General features: G+C 41.8%; 1 protein-coding gene across 6 annotated transcripts in view; it reads left to right on the forward strand.

The window, feature by feature from the left end:
- Positions 1 to 20,416, forward strand: part of DENND5B (DENN domain containing 5B) — a 119,765-nt gene that overhangs the window by 48,662 nt on the left and 50,687 nt on the right. For 3 of the 6 annotated variants that reach the window (XM_030040812.1, XM_030040813.1, XM_030040816.1), the window contains exons 2-4: positions 732 to 797; positions 7,506 to 7,615; positions 12,826 to 13,492. In XM_030040812.1, the coding sequence (XP_029896672.1) occupies positions 732 to 797; positions 7,506 to 7,615; positions 12,826 to 13,492 (843 nt within the window). The remainder of the gene's footprint in view (positions 1 to 731; positions 798 to 7,505; positions 7,616 to 12,825; positions 13,493 to 20,416) is intronic. The other 3 variants (XM_030040814.1, XM_030040817.1, XM_030040815.1) reach the window with 1 other exon arrangement.

Below are 20,416 nucleotides of genomic sequence, written 5' to 3' on the forward strand. Positions count from 1 at the left end.
TGGCGAAGGAATGCCATGGTGTCTGTGAAAACATTTTTGTTTTTCTGCAGGAGATGAGCAAACCAGTTGGAACAAACCTCAGTCAGACATGCTAGCGGGAAGCTCTTCCATTAGAAGTGCCTACTGGGGTAGCTGTTACTGGAAGAGATTAAAATTGTTCATCCAAGTTCTAAACATAGCTTATTTATTCAAATTTTAGTCTAAAAACACCCTATTATGAGACAGAAATGATGAATAGAGCTATTAGGTAACTTCAGTAAGTCCTGAAAATGGCATGCAGTACAGTACTGAAGGTATAACAACATAGCAAACAGTATTATACTAAAGAAAACTTCTTGGGTTTAGTTCAACACCAGTTAAAGAACTGGTGTTTTTTCCCCCTGAGTTTCACAAGCTCTGGAATGGCTCAATATATGAACAAAGATGTCTTTCATAATAGGGAAGCTGTACAGCAGCATGGTGTTTGAAGTACTGAGAATTTAATCTCCTGTTACTAATTTTGACAAGTATTTCTACAATGTCTATCATTGCATTCAACACCTTTATAGTAATACAGTCGTGGCTGGTTGTATCATGTGGTTCTAACCTTTGCCAGTAGTGGGGGGAAGAGAGGTTGCAAGGGGGAGTGTTTAATGTCTGCTTCCCATGTTTTCCCTTCCCCAGTACATTTGTATATCTTTTCATTTTGTTCATACTTGCTTTTTTTTATCTCTGTTTGTTATGTTGTGTAGTCTTGTACAAATGGCTAGAAGCAGATCTCCATGGCAAGAGCTCAGATACTGCAGACAAAACCTCAGGTAAAGAGGGGCTAAGGACAAAACAAATCACCAGGCCCTCCCTCTCTCTCTCTCTATTTTCAGTCTTCCAACTCCCATTGAATCAAATTAAGGGTCAGAGTTCAAAAACAAACCAAGACCCCTGGACTTTTTCATTCTTTTACTTAATTTAAATCAATATCTGGTAAATTTTATTCTATTTCTTGAAGCTCTCTTGGCAGATGTGCTTCCCTTCTCCAATGGATGCCACTAGTGGTGTCAGGTATATTGGTGGATATACAATATGCTAGATCTTTGTGTGCTTGATAAAGACTGAACAGTATCTTGCATGAGGCCATATTAGAGGATACTTATCCAGAAATCCAACTAGGCTTAGTTCTGTGGATTTGTGAACAAAGGGTACTGGAAGGTCCAGTTCCACCAATTTCTGCTACAGAGACCCAAAGGTTCCTGACACCTCAAGGAACCATGTTTTGCAGTCTAGATTTAAATAGCAATGTTAGTGAGGTCCACACAGACACACACCCCCCCCGCCCCAAAGCCAAGTCATTTACATGTATCGGTAGGGTACACAACCCACTATGGCTTCCTGCTTAAATATGATCCCTCAATTCCTTTACATATTAACATGCAAGAGGTAGGTTAGACCCTGCTCCCTCTTCCCTGGCCCCCCCAAAAAGCCACTTCCTACAGACAACTCAGCTTTTAAAATTTTGGAATCAAAACTGTTTGGTCTGCCGTGTCCCAGTCTTCCCTTTCATAAAATTTCCCTTCTCCACTATAAGATTATGAGAATATGTGGTCAGAAATAATGCCTTTGAATTAATGTCCTTGAACTCCAACTAGCCTGCCACTGCCACCTTGGTGTCATGGTGAGGCACAGAAGAAAAGCAGCAGAGCACAGTTTCTGCACTACTTACACTAACCGGTTCCTGAACCCAACAATTAACAGCTTAGTTGCTCCCCAGCCAAGCACTATTATTCCTGTCCCCACGTTGTTTTCTCACTTGCATGTTGTATGTTACTTGCTTCTCATGCAGGGTCATCCAGTTATCCAATGCTTAACAAAGTTCAGTCTACAGGGAAACAACATAGCTGGATGTGTTGAACACTTTTAATTAGAAATAGATATCAAAGAGGTTGTCACTGCGCATAGTTGTGCTCCCAGTATGTTCCTCTAAGGGAATAAAAGGTATTTTTATTTCTGTGGTCACAAGCATTCTTGTCTACGTTCCAGAGCTTGGAAGGAGTGACAGATAGCTCGCATTCCCTGGACCAGAGGGAGTGGGTACAGGATGCCTCTGCCTATTTGGTACATATTTTTCTATGCCGTTATAGCTGTGATAATTAATTAAAACAGATCTGCTTAAACCTTAAGATCGCTAAATTTTTTAAATATGATCACTCATATGAAAGCCATCATGACTGACAACCTCACAAGTGTAGCTGCATTTCCCTAGTAATTATATCCTTCATCCAAAACACATATCAGGCTTATTTTCTAATTTTGAGAAATCTTTTCATTTTGAAATGAAATTAGCACAGTTTTTCTTGGTCTAGCATCCATCACTTCACCATTTGCTTTTAATTTGAAACTAAATGTCCTTTTAAAAGTAAATGTCTTAAAGGGAAGTCACAAGTTGTTTAAAAGTACTGTTATGTAGGATGTAGTATCCAACTGAAATAGAACTTGAGTCTGACATATTTTACACAATTTTGAAAAGTATGTGAATGATTTTTTTTTTAAATATCCTGAAAGCAAAAGGATTCCATTCAAAACCAAATTTTTAATTTGCCTCTGAGAGACAGCTTACCCTATGAGATTTGCTGTTTGCATGAATGGGTACCACACATCAAATACGATGTTTCTGTCTGTATTAATAGTACTGTTATCTGGCCATTAATATTTTAGAATATGGATTCAATTCGCATTTGATACTCGCTTCATTTTTAATGTGCCTTGCTAATCCTGTTTGGGAAGTTAGCAAGCAAGGACTTAAAAGCACATAGTAGATTTAATGAAAATTCACTGTTTGCCTAGAATAACAGCTAAATAAATTTATTTGCCGTGTGTGACTCAGCAGTTCAGAACTACCAAGGCTGAGAGCTGATACCAAGTACCCTTCGGTGCAGATCCCTTCTCTCACGTTTGCCAAGAAGGTTTTGCTCCCTGTGGTTCTCTTCCAGGTGCTTGTCAGTGTGGAGCTGGCTGTTGCGGTCCACGTCTCTCACTTTGGTGAGAGTCGGGGTGTTTCCTGCTGGTTTGGCCAAATGATGACATTTCACCCTGACATGCAGGCTGCTTTCTGTCGTATCCTTGTACTGTTTGTTTCCTAAATTATGTATCTTCTCTAAAAGCTTACTCTGCCTGGCTTCCTAGGAGGCAGCTTTGTATGGAGGGTGTGATGTCGTGTCCTTTTGAGCTAATGACAGATTGATTCACTCCAGTGTGGCTTCTTGGCTCTTCTCTTTTGTCTCGTGATCACTGATTGAGAAAATTGTCTTTTCTCTGTGTGTGTTTTACCTTTAATTTATATCTTTTTAAAACCACCGGAGTAGTAAAATGCAAACCCTGCAGAGACCCTGCAAAGGTAAGTTATTTGTGCCATTTACTTTTCTGGATAAAATGAATCCAGGTTGTCAGCCTACTAGGGCATTGTTACTGCTGGTTTTGGAAAGCTGGATTTCTTAAAGCAATGCTTGTGCTTCATAAACAAAACTTTTTAGACGTGTGTGTGTGTGTCTAAACAACTGCACGAGTATTTGTGGCAGCATACAAATCATTGGTCATTTCCAAAAGCTGATTGAAACCCTCAGTTTTTCATTATTACAGTGGTTTATTGGCAAATACGCCTTGTTCTTCTCCAGTGGTTCCAGATGCTGCCAGAGTATTGGCCATCAAAATGGGGGGGGGTGGTTTATAGGGAAAATGAGACGAAGGATATTCAATAACAAGACCAGCAAAAAAACAAGGCCTTCCCCACTCTTCTATGCCCAGTGATGTAATTTTTGGTCTAACTTGGAAATAAGTCAACTTTATCTGGGGGGTTAGTTAGTAATTGAGCCACCAAACTAGGAGAGGAGGATATTTTCCCATGGAGAAGCCTTCAAGGGCTGCTTTCCAAATCTCTCTGAGCAGTCTGACATGCTTCCAGAGTCTGCCAGTGCTGCTGTAAGGCCAGAGGACAGGTTAAAGGCAAGGCAGCACCTAGCACCATGCAGCAGCTGCCCTCTCTGCCCCACCACAAGCTTAGGCTGTGCTACCAGAACAGGTGGGTAAAGCTACTGGGTATGTAACCCTCCACCTCTGGGTGCACGTGGAAGTTATTGAGATGAAAGCTGGGCGGTTTGCTGTCCCATTCAATCTAAGCGCACAGAGCCACATCCCCTGAGATGACACATCTTAGGTGTGCTGGAAGCGGCGCTGTCCCGAGCACAGCCAACACACGGGGCAAAGCCTGCCCCAGTTTCTTTGGTGCCTCTAAGTGAGCACAGGTGTTAGAAGCAGTAAATGATGTGATTAATGTGCATTGCTACTGGAGTCCCATTTACAGTTGTGTGTTAATATCAGATGATTAATCAATTTAGTTGTTGACTGTCATCACTGGGAGCTATTTTTCAAGCAAAAGGTGTTTTTACAACACCTATACGATGCAGAGTGGAAAACTGGCCCCCAAAGAACCTGTGAAGGGCTCAACTGGTGAACTGCAGAGGTGATGAGTGCCTCTGAACCACACAAATTACCCAGTTAGCATCCATCACAGTAACTAGTTTTTCTCATGAAAAAGGAAACCTTTAAAGAAATTTGGACTCCAGCAATCACTTGCTGTTAGTAGTGGAGAACTTCATTAAGTCATCCAGATGCTCTTCAAACTTTTAGTAGAAGCAAGCAAACAAATTTAGCATCAAATATCTGCCTTTCTGCTAATTCACAGTTGTAAGGTAAACTGTGTCAGATGTGAGAAAAATTGAAGATCTAATTAGGAAATAACCTCATGCATATTTATTTGATTATGCAAGCACATTAATTACAGTTTGATACTCAGAATTAAAAATGTTGCCAATTATGTTTAAGTGCATACCTAGAGAGAATTTTTGCTGGCTTTGCTGTTGGGATTTTTATTTTGTGAAACTTCAGGAATCAGTGGATGACATTATATCTTTATCTCTAATGCCTCTGCAAAGAACTTCTGGTCCAAAATAAGACGTTATTCTACTGCCATGTTCTGTAATAGAGTAATGGTCTCTGTTTTTGTGTACTTCAGTCTGAGCTTTGTAACTGAGCATGGAGAGGTTCCTTCACTGAGCTTGTGCTCTGGACTGCCATAGCAGCTAGTGGCAAGTCTGGTCCAACTTGGCAGATGTGATGAGCTCATCAGCTAAACCCCAACATGTCTTTTAATTTGATCCAATTTAGCTGATACCTTCAGTTTTCTTTATTTCTATGATGCATACACTTTTGCTGGATTTCTGGTTTGCCTTGAGCAATTCCAGAAGCAGGCTGGATTCCCCTGCCAAAGCTCCTCACATCTTACCATATCCATTTATTCCTGCCCCGGGAAATATGGCTGCAGCGTTGCATCATCTCGGACTTTTTCTCCTCCCAAGCACAAAATAACCTTGCAGAAGCTTATTTGCTTTTCTCCCCCATGGTTACCCACCTAAATCAAGTGAGACAGACCTAGTGTTAGAGAAAAAAATAATGATGTTGCATGTGTTGAAATGCTGTGTTAAAAATAAGCCACTGAATAAAAATGCCCGTATCTTTAAAATCTCAGAGATGTCTTGGGAAGGAGAAGATTTTAAACCCTTTCTCTGAATGCATTTGAAAGCAAGTGCTGTTGGAAGAGCTGGTTAGCTCTCCTCCACCTGGCTCCCGAGCTCACTTGGTGCAGCGGCTCTTACAGCGGAGCGAGGTGCAGTCCCAGCACAGCCGAGTCACGCATCTCGAGGAATTTCCGCCTGCCTACATGTGTCCTTGTGGAGGGGAGCTCCGGCATAAGCTTCCACCTCCCCTTCCTGACCAAGCAGGCAGCTGGCATTGGTGTAAGAAAAGCCTGACCTTCGCCTCCTCTTCCTCCGCCTGCCTGTGTTGTGATGGCCCTGGCACTGCAGCCCCTGAGAGACAGTGCAGGTTCTGCCCTCTGCGTTGAAGATGTATTAAGGATTTCATACAAGAAATGGTTTTCAACCCTTCTAAAACTTTGCCTGGATAATTTTTACCTTGTGAACTGCCACTGTGTTTTTCTCTGTTATCTTGTGTTCCCTGCAATTATCTGCAGATTCTAAGCTCTGCCAGGCAAAGACTGAGAATCTCAGCTTTCAATTATCAGTTTGTAAAGAAATTGCCATGGATTAATTCACTCTGAGCCAAATGATTGTGTAGACTGTGCTTCGCAAGGAGCAAAGAGCGTGTGCCAAATGGCTGTGGCCTCAGAAACTTTTGGGTAACTGCTGAACTGTGAATTTTGCAACATCACGCAAAGGCTGCTAGCTGCGCAAAGGTTGAGTTGTCATATGTAACTCAGCAAGCATCAATTGTACTCCTGCAGTCCATGTTGCCTTCAGAGAGGGGTTAGTGAGGTTAGTGACTTGTAGTTTAACTGTTCTGCAGGAACAGTGAATGGCCTTTAGAGCTTGCCAAAAGATTGAGTATTTTTTCATCCAAAATAACCTCTCATTAAAAGCGTTAATGGAATATTGGTTCTGTCTTTAAGTATAAAGAGAAATAATGGTGGTTTTTTTAAATAAAAGAAATCCAGTTCTATTTCAGTAATGTATTTTTAAAAGTATCTAGGTAACACCAAGAAGTCCCAAAGGAAGCCTCTGAGTGCAAAGTAAGGTTTGGTGAACAACATTTCACATTGTGAACTTAAGGCTTTCATCCCATTCAGCTCTCTCAGGTGAGAAAGGAACTGAACAGGAAAGACCCACCTGTAGTCTTTAAAGCAAGAAGCCTGAAATTCTAACCTGATACCTGAGAAAAGTGTAGTAGATGGTAATATAATTAATAGATTTTAAGAACTTATTTTGATTAATGTGTTGCATACTGCAGACTGCCTAGTGGTGAAAACTCCATTAAGAATATCACTGTGAAATACGCTTTTTGTATGCTGATAACTGGATGCATTTCTGTTTGAAGTCTAATTTCAGTGTTGCTCTTTGCACTTGCTGGATTCTTTGTGTGGAAAAAGTCTGTCCTTGAAATTTGATGTAGAAAAAATAAATGTTTAATCTTCACACAGGACTTGTGGTATAAAAAAGATCTGTAATGAATCCTTGAATAATTTATAATAGCTGAGAGGTGCTCATACTTTTTATTGACCATAAGACAGTTTCTAACAAACTTGGGGGAAAGTGCTCTTTCAATGTCTAAGTAAAGCCATCTCTAGATATTCAAGCTGTAGGGGAGGGTGGAGAATTCAGCTGATTGCAGGGTCTTTTTCTATAAAACTCCAGCAGTAATTTTTCTCTTAAAAATAAATTTCCATGCCATAAGTACTAAGCTGGAAGCTGTGTTGCAACTGTAGTAAGATTTTGTCGGAAGGAGGGTAAGATCAGACTGAATGTGCATTTTTTCTGTTTCTCTTTTAGAAGTAATACATCTGCTGGGAGTGAAAATGCCCCTCAGATTTCAGAAAAAAAAAAAAAGTGAAAGAAAGCTGCCCAGGCCAGGTTTCTCTGAAGCCTCACTGCTGTGACAAGTCATTATTTCTTCATTTGTTGCAGGAGAGAATTTCGACCAGAGTCCCTTAAGGAGAACCTTCAAGTCCAAAGTTTTGGCTCATTATCCTCAGAACATAGAGTGGAACCCCTTTGACCAGGATGCCGTCAACATGGTAGGTAGAGAAACTCCCTCCCCAAACTGTTTTCTGACAACTTCAACTCTCAAGTGGTTCCTGAATTGTTTAGAACCGGCCCTTGTGATGTGATGAACAAGGTTGCACCCACTAGGCATGCTGGTTGAAAAGCTGTAGAGGAAGAGGTACCGTGAAAATACAGAATACTTTCAGGCACAACAAAAGTAAAATGCTGCGTTTCCCTCATTAGTTCTAGTTAAGTCTACTGCGTGATTAAACGAGTCTAACCACCATCTCAGTGGCTGGCTGAGAGGGGGTGTAGTCACCCAGGATACGTATCCACAGGTGGGAAGGAGGCAAACCAAGGAGTTTTTAAGATACTAATATCCACGTGAAATTTCTGAGTACAAAAAACCTTGATGCTGCATATAGCAAGGGAAAGAGGAATCTTTACGCAGAAGCTGGAACTTACCTAAACTACAGCTTTTGTTGGGCAGTCACTTTTAATGGCACCTGTGCACCAATGCATCGTCTGTACATCTCTTTCCTCTCAGCTAAATTTGATGTGAGTGTCTGTGTGGCTAAGTCCCATGAATAGGGGAGGGAGGAGAAAACAGTTTCTGGGGTGGGGGCAGTGACAACTGAAAGACCGATGATCCACTGGAAATTTTCCCAAAGAGTTGATATTCAAAGGATGTTTCCAAAATCACCAAAGCACTTGTTAAGAACATATCCTGACAAAGACAACAGATTACTGGTATTTGAGCTTCCCATTGCAGAAAATGCTATTCGTTTTATAACTTAAAAGTAACCAGTTGTTGTTATAATAACATTAAACAATATTACTGCTTCCAGCTGTTTCCAAAAATGTGTATTGGGTCTAACTCAAAATTGGAAAATTAGGGAACCCCTTCACCCCAGTCTAGTTGAGATGTGCTTCTTATTTGAGGAGGGTAGGACGACATGCTATCTACTTCAAAACAGAACGAACCTCATTGTATGGTGTAGGTATGAAGTCAAGAGAATCTCCTGGCCCTCGCCCAGAAGATGGAGAGATGGGGAACACATAAAACCCACAATAAAATGGCTTTTGCAAATGCAAAAAGGCATTTGGAACTTCTCTGCAATCGTGAAGATGTAGAAATCTGAAGTTCATCTCAATTTCCGCTGAATTTTATTTTTTAGCTCTGTGCCAAATATTTAACACGAAAACACAGGAGCTGGAAGTAGCAGTGACACAAAGAGCTGGTACTGTGGCACTGCACATGCATAGAAAGGCAGAGATGAGCCTGATCACTCCCTCTGCCTGCTGGCAGCTGGGGATTTCTGTCCTCTCCTTCCAAATGCGCACTGATGGAGATGGTGCGGTATTTGGGCAGGTCTCCACATAACTTTGCTAATACAGAAGGCATGAAGGACTCAGAATGATGCTTCGTCAGCACAGTTGAGATGGTAATAACTCAACTACCAAGGCCACTTATGCCTTTTAGTTCTGCCTTTGAATTGTGGGTGTTCAGAGGAGAAGGGATGGGGGATGTGCAGCAGGAATATGGCAGCAAAAGGTAATGGCTGGAATTGCTGCATTATTTGTCTCTCACATTACAGTTGAAAATGTCTAGTATTCATCAAGTGTGATCATATCATTGGACAAAAATGGAATACTAAAACCAGCAAGAGACCTATTAAAATAAAATAATCGAACTGAGCTGCATTCAGCTGAAATCAAATAGCTGAAGAACACATCTTTCATTTGCAATGTGTCTTGGAGGAAAAAAAAGCATTTACTAGCAGCAGCAGTATTTAATAGTCTTTTAAATCATCTTTTGGAAAACTTCTTTATTGTTTTGATCTGAAACATTACTTAAAGTAATATCCACCTCCACAGAATCCCTTGAGGCCATTATTGGCCTTTCTGATCTTGCCTTGCTGTATTAGTTCTGCCTATGTGTTTGCTTTATGTGAGCTTCCAGAAGCGACTTTCCTCAGAGAAGAAAATGCATAAATCCTTGAAGGTTAACTTGTGAGAACTCTGGCTTTGCTGGATGCCTAAGGAATTTCAATTGCCTTCTGAAACCATCCTATCGCTTTAAAAATAACCCCCTGAAGTCCCAAGCAATCACTCTGCCTACAAGTCATGTTTTCTCTCCCTTTCAAAGTATATATCAAAGTACAGGGTTCTCTTTAATAGGGAAGTATTTCTTTCCCCCCACTGCTTTTTGTGATTATCCCTGCCTAACGTCGCATACTATCTTCTGTGGCCATTCTGCAAGTAATATGTTGTACCAAACTGGAGTTCTCAGTAGAGAGGAAAATGAAATTTTTAGGAAATAAACCTCCTATTTTAGCCCTCTGGTTCGTCAAGGTATATAAATCTTTGCCTGTGTTTCTGAAGTTCAAGGCAGCATTGTCCGTTTAACATCTCATGTACTAAAATAAAAGCATTAAAGGTTCCCCAGTGTAATTTGAAGGAGCAGGCTTTAGGCTTTAATACAAACAAAAGCATCTTCCTCTCCATCCCCTCACCCACAGTGCAATTTGTGTATGGAGCTTCCTGCTGCAGCATGCTGTGGACATGAAAAATATGCAAGGGCTTAAAAAGTGAAATAGAGGATCTAATGCAGAAGAGGTGAACCAATGCTAATGAGCAGTGGTCCAGAGGGGACCTTTGGTTCAGAAATATCTGCAACTGATGATGGCTGGGAGGAAGGAGGGAGGGATTACAATGTGTGTGTGTGTGTATCTGTGTCCTGCCTCCGTGTTTAGGAAAAGGGTGTCTCCTACCCATCACTTCTAGAGATGGGGTACAGATTAGCTCGTATCTTTTTGTCTGTGTTTGTGCAGCTTCCTTTTGTTTTTCCAAACTGTGTTGATTATAAGCCTTATTGCAAGTATGATTTAATTCCACATTTTTCTGCTGATGGATATGTTTAAATATAAATAGTAAAGTGCTCTGAAAACCAAAATCCTGTCCTTTGATCAGTAATCTTGGATAGTTTTCTGTGTTTGTACAAAGATGCAATAAAGGTGACTGGCTGCCTTCTTGCCGTTAGTCAGCCAGCTTCACCAGCAGGCAAAGCTTTCAACCGCCTTAGCACGTCCCAAGCCGCTCTTCCCCAACACTCTCCTGTGGCACATGTGACAAACACAGACAAGATGGGAAGTGATTGATGTCTAAGGCGCTAAGATGAAAGTTTTCATGCATTAACTGCAAATTTGAAGCTTTCTGTATTGCTGGAAAATGAGCACAGGCCCTTCCTTTTGATCTTAGCTTCTTAAGTGACTCTTGGTCATTCTTCCCTGCCTCAATGCTTTCCCATCTTCTTTCTTTCTCTGCCTTTTTCTGTGTCCTCTTGTAGGTGTAACAGTGGCAGTCTCTGTGCCAGGGTTTGCAGCTAGGGTCTTAAAATGTCAATATTCTGCATATGCCGGGCCGTGGCTGAAGCTTAATAGATGGGTGTCCCTTTGTGTGTGTATACTCGGTATATAAAGGACGAGGGAATAATAATTAAGACTTGGAGGCAATTTATTTAAAAGAGCCTTCTGAAACTGTCTTAGCCAGTCTGAATTTCCCTGATGCTTATCTGTTCTTGATTGTACCAGTACATATAATTTGCTTATCCAGATATTCTTCTGTAAAGTGAGGAAAATATAATCTTTGATAGTGTTGAGATTAAAACCTATTATTTTGGCCTGATTGGATTTGATAAAGCTATAGCTGCTATTGAATGCCCACATTCTAGAAATAAATTTTTATTAAGCAAGCCTGCCAAAAAATGAGGATAAGAGATATTGTGCAGAATAAATTTAAATAAAGTGTGAAACAAGGATTTTTTTTACTACTACTTTATTGGAGAAGCCATAACCACGGCACTGCTGTTAATGCCTTGATAAAAACTATAAACCTTTTGAATGGAAATGTGGCTGCTGTTCAAAAATGGTTCAAGCTGCAATTTCATGGTTGATGTCAGCAAAGCCCATCAATTGAATTAAATTCTTCTACCAACTCCAGGCTACTTATTTCCCTGTACGTGACCTTTTAGAGCAATACAGAAGAGCTGCCCTAGATAACTTAGGGGCTTGCTAGCATGTTGTGAAGTGAATCTGGACCACTTGCCTAAATCCTAGCTGGGCTTGTAGCAGCTTTATCAGGCTGTCGAATGGTCTCCTGCAAGGTGCACTGGTGAAGTTCAGGGTAGGATGTGCCTGAAAATATACAATTATTTCTCTTGACCTCTTCCACCATCACAAGAATTTACTCCTGGTCAAGGCGAGACATTAGGGGATGCACTCAGTCACGTGCAGGCTCACATCCCTTGGGAAAGTTGGCTTCTTTGGAAGTTGCCTTTTGGAACAGGAGGAGCACTTTGAAGGCTCTCCCTTTCTTCTTTCCTTTTATTTCTTCAGATGGAAGGAAGGTACAATGGAAGCTTTAGTTCTTCGTTTATAAACATACTGATTTAGCTAGAACATAAGGAGTTTCATGCTGATGCACATTCAAAACAAGTTTTGCTGGATGTTTGTTATTTTGTATTAGATGGCTGATAGAATTCCTGAGGAATGCCTGGAAAAATGCCTCAAGTTATCACTAGGGCTGTGTTTCAGAGAAACACCCAGTGTAGTAGAATCACTGCAAAAGATTTTGCTGAGTGGTAAATAAAAAACAAGGCTTTCATAGATTTGGGGTGTTTCCCTCCCTCCCCTCCCACCCCCTTCTTCCAATCTAAGCTATTTTGTAGCATTTAAGGAAGAAAGTAAGTGTAATAGTTGTCAGTCAATTGTTTTGTTTTTTCTTTTAAGAAAATTAGGGAAGATCAAAGAATTTCAAGAAGTCTATGTAATTTGAATTCAGTGGTATAAGATGCTTCCTTGGCTCTGATTTGAGAGTACTGTGGGCACAATATATGCGAATGAGAACAGAACTGGGTGTTTTTACATGATGCTTAAGTAAATGAGACAAAGACTATTCAGTAGTGAAAATAATTTCACAAAGTAATGAAAATGAGTCGTAACCACTTAATAGATAGGTCATTTTGGAGGGTGTTTTCCTTTCTTCAGTCATGTCTACCTCTTTTTTTAAGTAGCATCAGTTTTAGGCTGTTTGTTCTTGGGCTTCTTTTCAGGGGCATTGTGTTTAATGATAAATGGCTTGTTATGATGCAGTGGATAAAAAGAATGTGCCTGTAAAGCAAAAGTAACAAAATAAAATTGTAGCGTAGATAACTAAATCTATTTGTTTTCTCTTTTCTTAGCTGTGTATGCCCAAAGGGCTGTCTTTCAGGACGCAGGCAGATAACAGAGATCCACAGCTCCATTCATTCATCATCACCAGAGAAGATGGCTCTCGTACGTATGGGTTTGTGCTCACGTTCTACGAGGAGGTCACGAGCAAGCAGATCTGCACGGCCATGCAAACGCTCTACCAGATGCACAATGCAGAGCAATACAGCAGCGTCTGCGCCTCCTCCTCGTGCAGCATGGACTCCCTGGCCAGCAGCATCGACGAGGGTGACGCCACGTCCCTTGCCAAGCTCCAGCGGTACAACTCCTACGACATCAGCAGAGACACGCTGTACGTCTCCAAATGCATATGCCTCATCACCCCTCTGCCCTTCATGCAAGCCTGCAAGAAGTTCCTGGTCCAGCTCTATAAGGCGGTGACCTCCCAGCAGCCGCCACCTCTGCCCCTGGAGAGCTACATCCACAACATCCTCTACGAGGTGCCCCTGCCGCCCCCCGGGAGGTCGCTGAAGTTTTACGGGGTTTACGAGCCCATCATTTGCCAGAGACCTGGGCCCAACGAGCTGCCGCTGTCTGACTACCCGCTGCGGGAGGTCTTCGAGCTGCTGGGCCTGGAGAACCTGGTCCAGGTGTTCACCTGCGTTCTTCTGGAGATGCAGATCCTTCTGTACTCACAAGGTGGGCACTTGTCCGGTGATGCACGTTGGGTCTGTTCCCAGCAGGCAGTTCCTGGGCAGCTGCAGCCACAGGAGCTAATACAAAGCTGATGATTTTCAGCGGATTTGTTAAATGTGAGAATGTAATGAAAAAATGTGAGAGAAACGAGTCTGTCCTAATGAAAGCACTAAATAATTGTTTCCTCCAGGCAGTCTAGGTGCTGCTTGTTTAATTATGCATTATATTTATCACTTGTGACAGCTAGCAATAGAACTCACTTAATTATTATCCTTACATTGCCCTTGATCATGCTGCAAGACAGCATGAAACTAATCCTATCTTCCACAAAAATACCAGCAGAAAGTAATACATCTTGCAGAAGACACTCTTGCTACTTTCTTTTTAAAATTTCAGCAGCATATTGAAGTTCGCTGAGATCCCCCCCCCCCCCCCCAATATGGATACATTCTGGTTAAAGCACTGAGAGTTTTTTAGCACTTAGAGGCTGAAGTTTTAATGCTGGGTTGGAACTGAGTGGAGTTACAGGGCATCCCTTTGTAGTCTTACTTGAGATATTTGGGAACTTTTCTGGCAAGGATGCTGGTGCTTCTTTTTGAGACACTTAAGATTGCAACTGGCAAAGGCTAGCTACATCGGCAGAAGCTGCTTGCGCAGAGCCTGTCCATGTTGAAGTCTGCCAGCAAGCTCTTGAACATCTGGTGTGTACCTTTTCTCTTTTGGTTGTGTCTTTCTGTAATAGTGCAATACTCCGCTACAAGTTTTGGGAATCTTGACTTAACGCTGGGCGTGCTCTGAGGTTTTACACCCCTGATACTCTTTCCCGTATGATGTTGGTTGCTGTGAGTCTGGCCCTGGTGATACTTTGTTACCAAAAGTTATGTGTTGCAACTGTTGCGATGCACCAGAGTGCTCGAACAAGTCGAGTTCAAGTTCCTGCTGACTTTAAAGGGGTTGTCCAGACCTTTTGGAGGTTCCTCGAAGGCTCACTGGATGCCTGTCTATATTATCTGGGTTCCCAAGTGGCCTCTGTGATGCTGACGCTAAATTAGGAAATTGTGCATCAGGGAAAAAGTTTGGGGGGGTTGTTTCATCAGACTAGAATGAACAACATGAAGCCAGAAGGTATGTGTACCTTTTAACGAAAAGAAGAAAAGATGCTGAATACCTAGACTTCTCAAGAGATGTGGTTCAAGCAACAGACAGCTGGAAGTGGAGAGGAGAGAGGGGATGGGAAATAGTCTAAAATGAGTACGGGTAACGAACTTCAGGCTCCAAAAGTGAATGCTTGGGTTTGTTATATAAAAGAAAAGGTCAGCAAGTGTGTAATAGTAATACTAATGACTAAATGACTGAGAATGGGGAAAAATGTTCAGGGAGGTGGAAGAAGGGTAGTTCTTCTGCAAATGACTGAATTCAAAGAATTGCTAGTTCTTTGCAGAGCACTTCTCCATATGGACTCCAGGGGTTTGCTTTCAGGAACTGAAAATGAAGGGCTTTATCTGCTCTCGGTTTGAAGTGTGAGCAGAAATCCTGCTGTTAGTTTTGATTAGGCTGCTTTTCCCCTCCCTTCTGCTTCTGTGTGTGTGTGCTTACTCCTTTCTTCCTCAGTTTGAATCATGCTGCCTTTGCCACTTGACACTGGGGTTTGACATTAAGCAGCAACACCACTGCAATGCCTCCCCATCCCTGCTCATCATTCCAACCCTCGTCCCTGCTTATGAACTGACTGAAAACTGAGATTTTTTTTTTTTTTTTACTGTACAGTAGTAGCATTAGGAAAAATCTGCTTCTCAGATTACATCTTAGTAATATATTGTGCAGATGGATAGCAACCTGCATATGCATTACTTTTGTAATAGTCCTTGAGACAGATACAAAATATCCACTAAATAATTTTGACTCGATTTTCAGTGCCACCAGAAGTTAGATAAATAAGTGTTTTTCTTCCAATTAATGGCTATAATTTAAGGGTTTGCACTGTGGGTTTTTTTTAAAGAAAAATGAGATAGTGAGAATTAATCCTTTCTACACTCCAAAATTCAGATATTTCCCCCCCGCCCTCCCACCCCCTGCCACTCTTCCGCTATTATTGGTGACTCTAGGGATGTCCTTGACGTGACCATTACTTCCCTATCTAATATAAACACAACTTGATGGTGCATGGGGAAAAGCATAGAATTGTATTAGGGAAATACTGTGATTATGTAAATAGCATCGTAATGCTGGTTCCCAGAGGTGAGGAATGTGGAGTGGAGGTCAAGTGCAAAGCCTCGCTTTTGGCATATCCTGATAGCTGGGTGCTTGGCTAATTGTGCACTGCGGCTTCTTTTAAATGTCAGTCTTGCAATTCCTGAAAGAGGAAAACAAAGCAGCTCTTCTCCTATTTGAGTTATAACTAGGCTAGATACCACTGAAGTCTCCTCTCTAAGCTTTGAGATCCATCAGGGGGAAACACTTTCTTAACTCCCAAGTTCTTTCAAGGCAAAAGATGAAGAGAAGTTTTTGGCTTATGTATCTGTTGTTCCAAAGTAACAAATGAAAGAGTGATTTTGCAAATTTGTCCTTCCTTCCCCTTCTGCTTTAAAGAGGGTGGACTCGCTGGACTGTGTTTCCAGTGGCCTGGCCTTCCTGCAACTTTCCCAAATTCAACGAGAGATTAGCAGAAGATGGTCTTGCATCCACAAGGTGCAATTTCAAGCAAGACAGCATTATGAACCCAAAGTCAGAATTCACTGAAATGCTACCATACTCAAGAAATCAGAGCACTAGACCAAAACCTACTTCAGTTCACCAAACTATTTCAGTGAGAGCGCTGCTAATAACACATGTGGGAAATGTAAGCTGACTTTTTTTGTGGTTCTCCTAGCCTTGTTGGAAGGAAGCTTTTAATTCAAGTTTGCCAAAATAATTGTTCCTCTTTTTAAAGAATAAAGACTTCTTTTGGAAAGTTGAGTGAAAAATACAAATTGTTGCACAACCCTGAACATACAATGAGCCTGCTGGCCGTCTGCAGAGAACCTGAAACTTCTCACTAAACATCTGTCCACTAAAGGCAGATTACTTTTCGCGGCCAAGAAAGAGCAGGACGGATATGAAGACTGCAAACACTGGGAACAACTGGCCGAACAGCTTTAGTTCTAAACTTTATAGGCAAGCGTGGGCAGTGGGCTGCCTGGTGAAAAGATTGTAGTCAGGTGGAGTTGCACCTAGCTGGTGGAAACAGCAGCGAAGGGCTGGCAGGGAGGTTGCACAGAGACTGTACTGGCTTTTCTGGAGTGGTTTTTCTCTAGTGAACTAGTAGTTGATGATGAAAAAGTTTATTTTTAACCCTGCAGCTGAGGCATAATGTTACCAGCAGCCTGAAGAAAGGCATCCAACTAAATGAAGAGGTGAGGGTGTCGGGTGACTTTACCCAGCTTGCCCTGGACACGTTCCCAGCATGACACAAGAGTGTCTGGCTCAGCTCTGCGGTGGAGACAGGACCAATTGGTAGCTGTTTGTGCCATGGCTGCTACTGTCAACTTTGGATATCTAGTTGCTCTGTTCATGGTGTTTTACGGGTGAGTGGTATCCCATCACTTTGGGAGAGTGAAGGGATTGCAGTGGACTGTAACTTCACTTTGCAGCTGTGGTGGTCAAGCACAGTGGTGGAGACACTGATGTAGAGGAATGATGAGCTCATTTTTTGAGCTCACTTTTTAAGCTTTTTTGTTTCCAAACGTTTTGGACTGCAGGCAACTACCTTGATCCTCAATTTGCCTCAAGTTTATGGTTTAAACTTTGAAGCAGCCGGGTGCTAAGGAGCTATTATCATGGCTTTACAAATCAGAGTTTGGGAACCACCGGTGTGGATAATTAATTATGTCCTTCTGGTGCAAAAGCATTTCAGTCTGGAGCTGTGAAACGTCTGTGGAGCTTGGGAGCAGCAAACGGTGCTGTGGCAGTGTTAGGGCAAAACGCGGAACAAGGCAAGGATAGCCTGGGAACTGGCAGAGACCTGTGCTTGCGTCCTAAATGGCAAGACTGAAAAGGCAAGTCCTTACTGTTAATGGAGACGGTGTGGACTTCCAGGGAGTTAATCAAAATCACTGTTGGTGGGTAGATGTAATAGACTGCTGTAAGTGCCGGCTTTGGCCTGCAAGGGTGATACAGAAAGCTGTACCTGAAAGTAGTAGAAGCAGAACTCCTGTGGCTTCAGGTTACATCTTCCTGCCTATAGAGAATACTTTTAACTTTAAATAGGGCCAAATTTTAACAATGGGGCTTTGAAAACCAAGGGAGGGGATTAGATATTTTTCCCCTGCAATTCTTCAGGGTGCAGTCTTTGGATTGCAGCCTTATAAACTTCATCCTCTAAAAATCAAAGCTTGGATTATGATGTGTTCCTGTGACTTTCAAAGGAAGGGCATGAGAACTACTAGACTCCCAATAAAGCAGAAAAAACTGATACAGAGTCATATTTGTTATCACTAAACAAGGCACACGGTGTAGCACACATCTAACGTTGTGTAAGCTTGGGGCTTACAGACTTTCATTTATGAAACAGACTTGCTGTTGTAGTTTTATTATCGTTTATTCAATCGTAGAAATTAATACTCTTGCAAGTGCCCTTTATTTTATTCAGAGCACAGGTCTCCCATGCAACCGTGGAGATGTAAGAGTATTGTGAATGTCCAGGTTCCCAGCAGTGTCCAAGCTAATAACACTCTGCAATAGCTGCTACAATTTCCCAAGGATCGGTAACAAAATGCCACTGGCATGAGATGTCTGCTGGAGAGAGATGAATTAAACTGTGGGCTCTGTGGAAACCTTGGCAATCCATTTTGTATGTCTGCCTTTCTAGGGATTTAAACATGAGAGAGAACGTGTGGAAGAGACAAAGATAAACTTCTTAGAGCTTAGGCTGTTTCTATTCATTATAATTTTGAGCTTTCCCCAAGTTGTTTTTCAAAGGGCTTGAGTAATTGCTCCTTAAAGATTGAAATATTATTTGCATTTTTTTTTCAATCTTAGAAATTATAATACAAATGACTATGCATATATATAGTCATCACCTAGAAAAAGGTGGTGTCTGAAAGATGTTTCTTACAAAGTCTGTTTTGGGGGAGATTTTTTAAAATGAATACACACATGATGTGTTTGCCTTTTAAAGCATTTTTACACCAAATAGTTATGTAGAAAGCCTGTGTTCTTCCACTCATTTAAATAGTTGCACTCCACACTGGTATTCATCAAAACTAATGGGAAGCTGTTGCAGAGAACAATTTACATAGGGACAAAATGTGTCTATGCTGTGAAAGAGACCTGGGTTTAGGGCTTCAGCAGCACCAGAGTCAGAGGAGACTGCAGTGCGTGTTCCCCTGGAAAGGAGACAAGTAATTGGATAGAATAATCAGAGAATCAAATATACTCTTCATTTTTAACTTAGGTGAAAAGACAAAACTGTTCTTTAATTAAAAGTTGCTCAGTTTTGTTGGCTGAAGTCAATATGGCCTGAAAAGTCAAGTTTTTAAAGCATCTGGAAACAAGGAGATAGTACAGGTCTGTACCACCACCCTACTCCTGTTTGTATTCAAAATCAGCTGCAGAGGAAGATGGGGCAACTGCTTTTAACACTATGCACACACCCACAAACACTCCACCACCTCTCCACTTTTTTTAATTGGGTCTTATTATTTTCCATTATAAAACATCTTTACCTTTTAAGAATGGGGCGGGTTGGAAGAAAGTTAAATTAGGCCTTTACATTCCAACTATGGCAAACGCTAGTTATAAATAACACGGCAGTCTTGAGCAAAGTTGTTACCTGCTGGGGTGTGTGCCCTCCCCACCACCCTGCTGCCCTGGCGCAGAGCTGCTGCCCGCCAGGGAGGCTGCTCTGCCCCAGCGGCCGCAGGGACAAGCAAGGGGCTCCCTGTGTCACCGGGAGCATCTTCACGTGTCCTGCTGTTGTCTTGTCAGCTTTGTCACAGACTTTTGCCCTGCTCTTGGAGGCTTAACCATGCCGGCAATGGGAGCCAATTCAAGTTTTCCTGTGAATTAATTCTTAAGGCGGCTCTTAATCATAAACTAATTTATGCTGAACCACCGATGGCAGGCTGTGACATGGATAAATCATATAAATGGAAATTTATTGAAGTGATTTTTTTTTCCATTAAGCATTTGCCAATGAGGGAAAATGGGAAGAATTGGCCTTGGTGAATATCAGCCTCGGGATGTTTCCCTTGGGGCAGAGCTGACCCCCAGTCTGAGAGGCCAATTCTTAGTTCAGGCAATTAGATGCAGACTCGTCTTGATCGTCCTGTTTAAGAAAATATGTATTTTCAGTTTTGCATAAATTGCCACTCTGCTTTTATTTTGTAACTCGTGCTGTATCACTCACTGGTAAATCCACTCTTCTGTTGGGCATAAAGGGCGTTGAGATGCTGTGGGTTATTTCCCCAGGACGGTCTGCTGGTTACAACCCCGTGTCACCGACCTGTCCGAGTTCCCTGAAGGCAGCATTGGTGCAAGGTGATTTCTATGGTGAATAAACATTTCCTGAAGTGTTTTTTGTGCGTTTTATCTGAACATCTCTTGAAAATCACCTGGTCTGGCTTGTCAGTCATCGCAGCTGCCGGTATACAAACCAGATGAAAGGTGGAAGCTTCCAAGGTGCTTTGAAGTCTGTGACACTTATATGCGTTGCTTCTGTGGAGCTATTGAGATCTGATTTGAAAACCTTTGCTTTCATAAACAATTTTTGTTTCAGATGTGAATTTCAGATTTTCTTTTTCATCTGCAGTATGCTATATATAAACATTACAGATCTGAAGGTACCAAGCCCCTAGACAGGTTTCATGACTGTTGTGCACCGTGCCTGACTCATGCTCAGACCTCAAAGCAAAATATTACTTTTTATTTTCCAGTTTTTCCAATATACCT

This window comes from Aquila chrysaetos, chromosome 17, assembly GCF_900496995.4.
Source record: "Aquila chrysaetos chrysaetos chromosome 17, bAquChr1.4, whole genome shotgun sequence".
Taxonomy (NCBI): Eukaryota; Metazoa; Chordata; class Aves; order Accipitriformes; family Accipitridae; genus Aquila; species Aquila chrysaetos.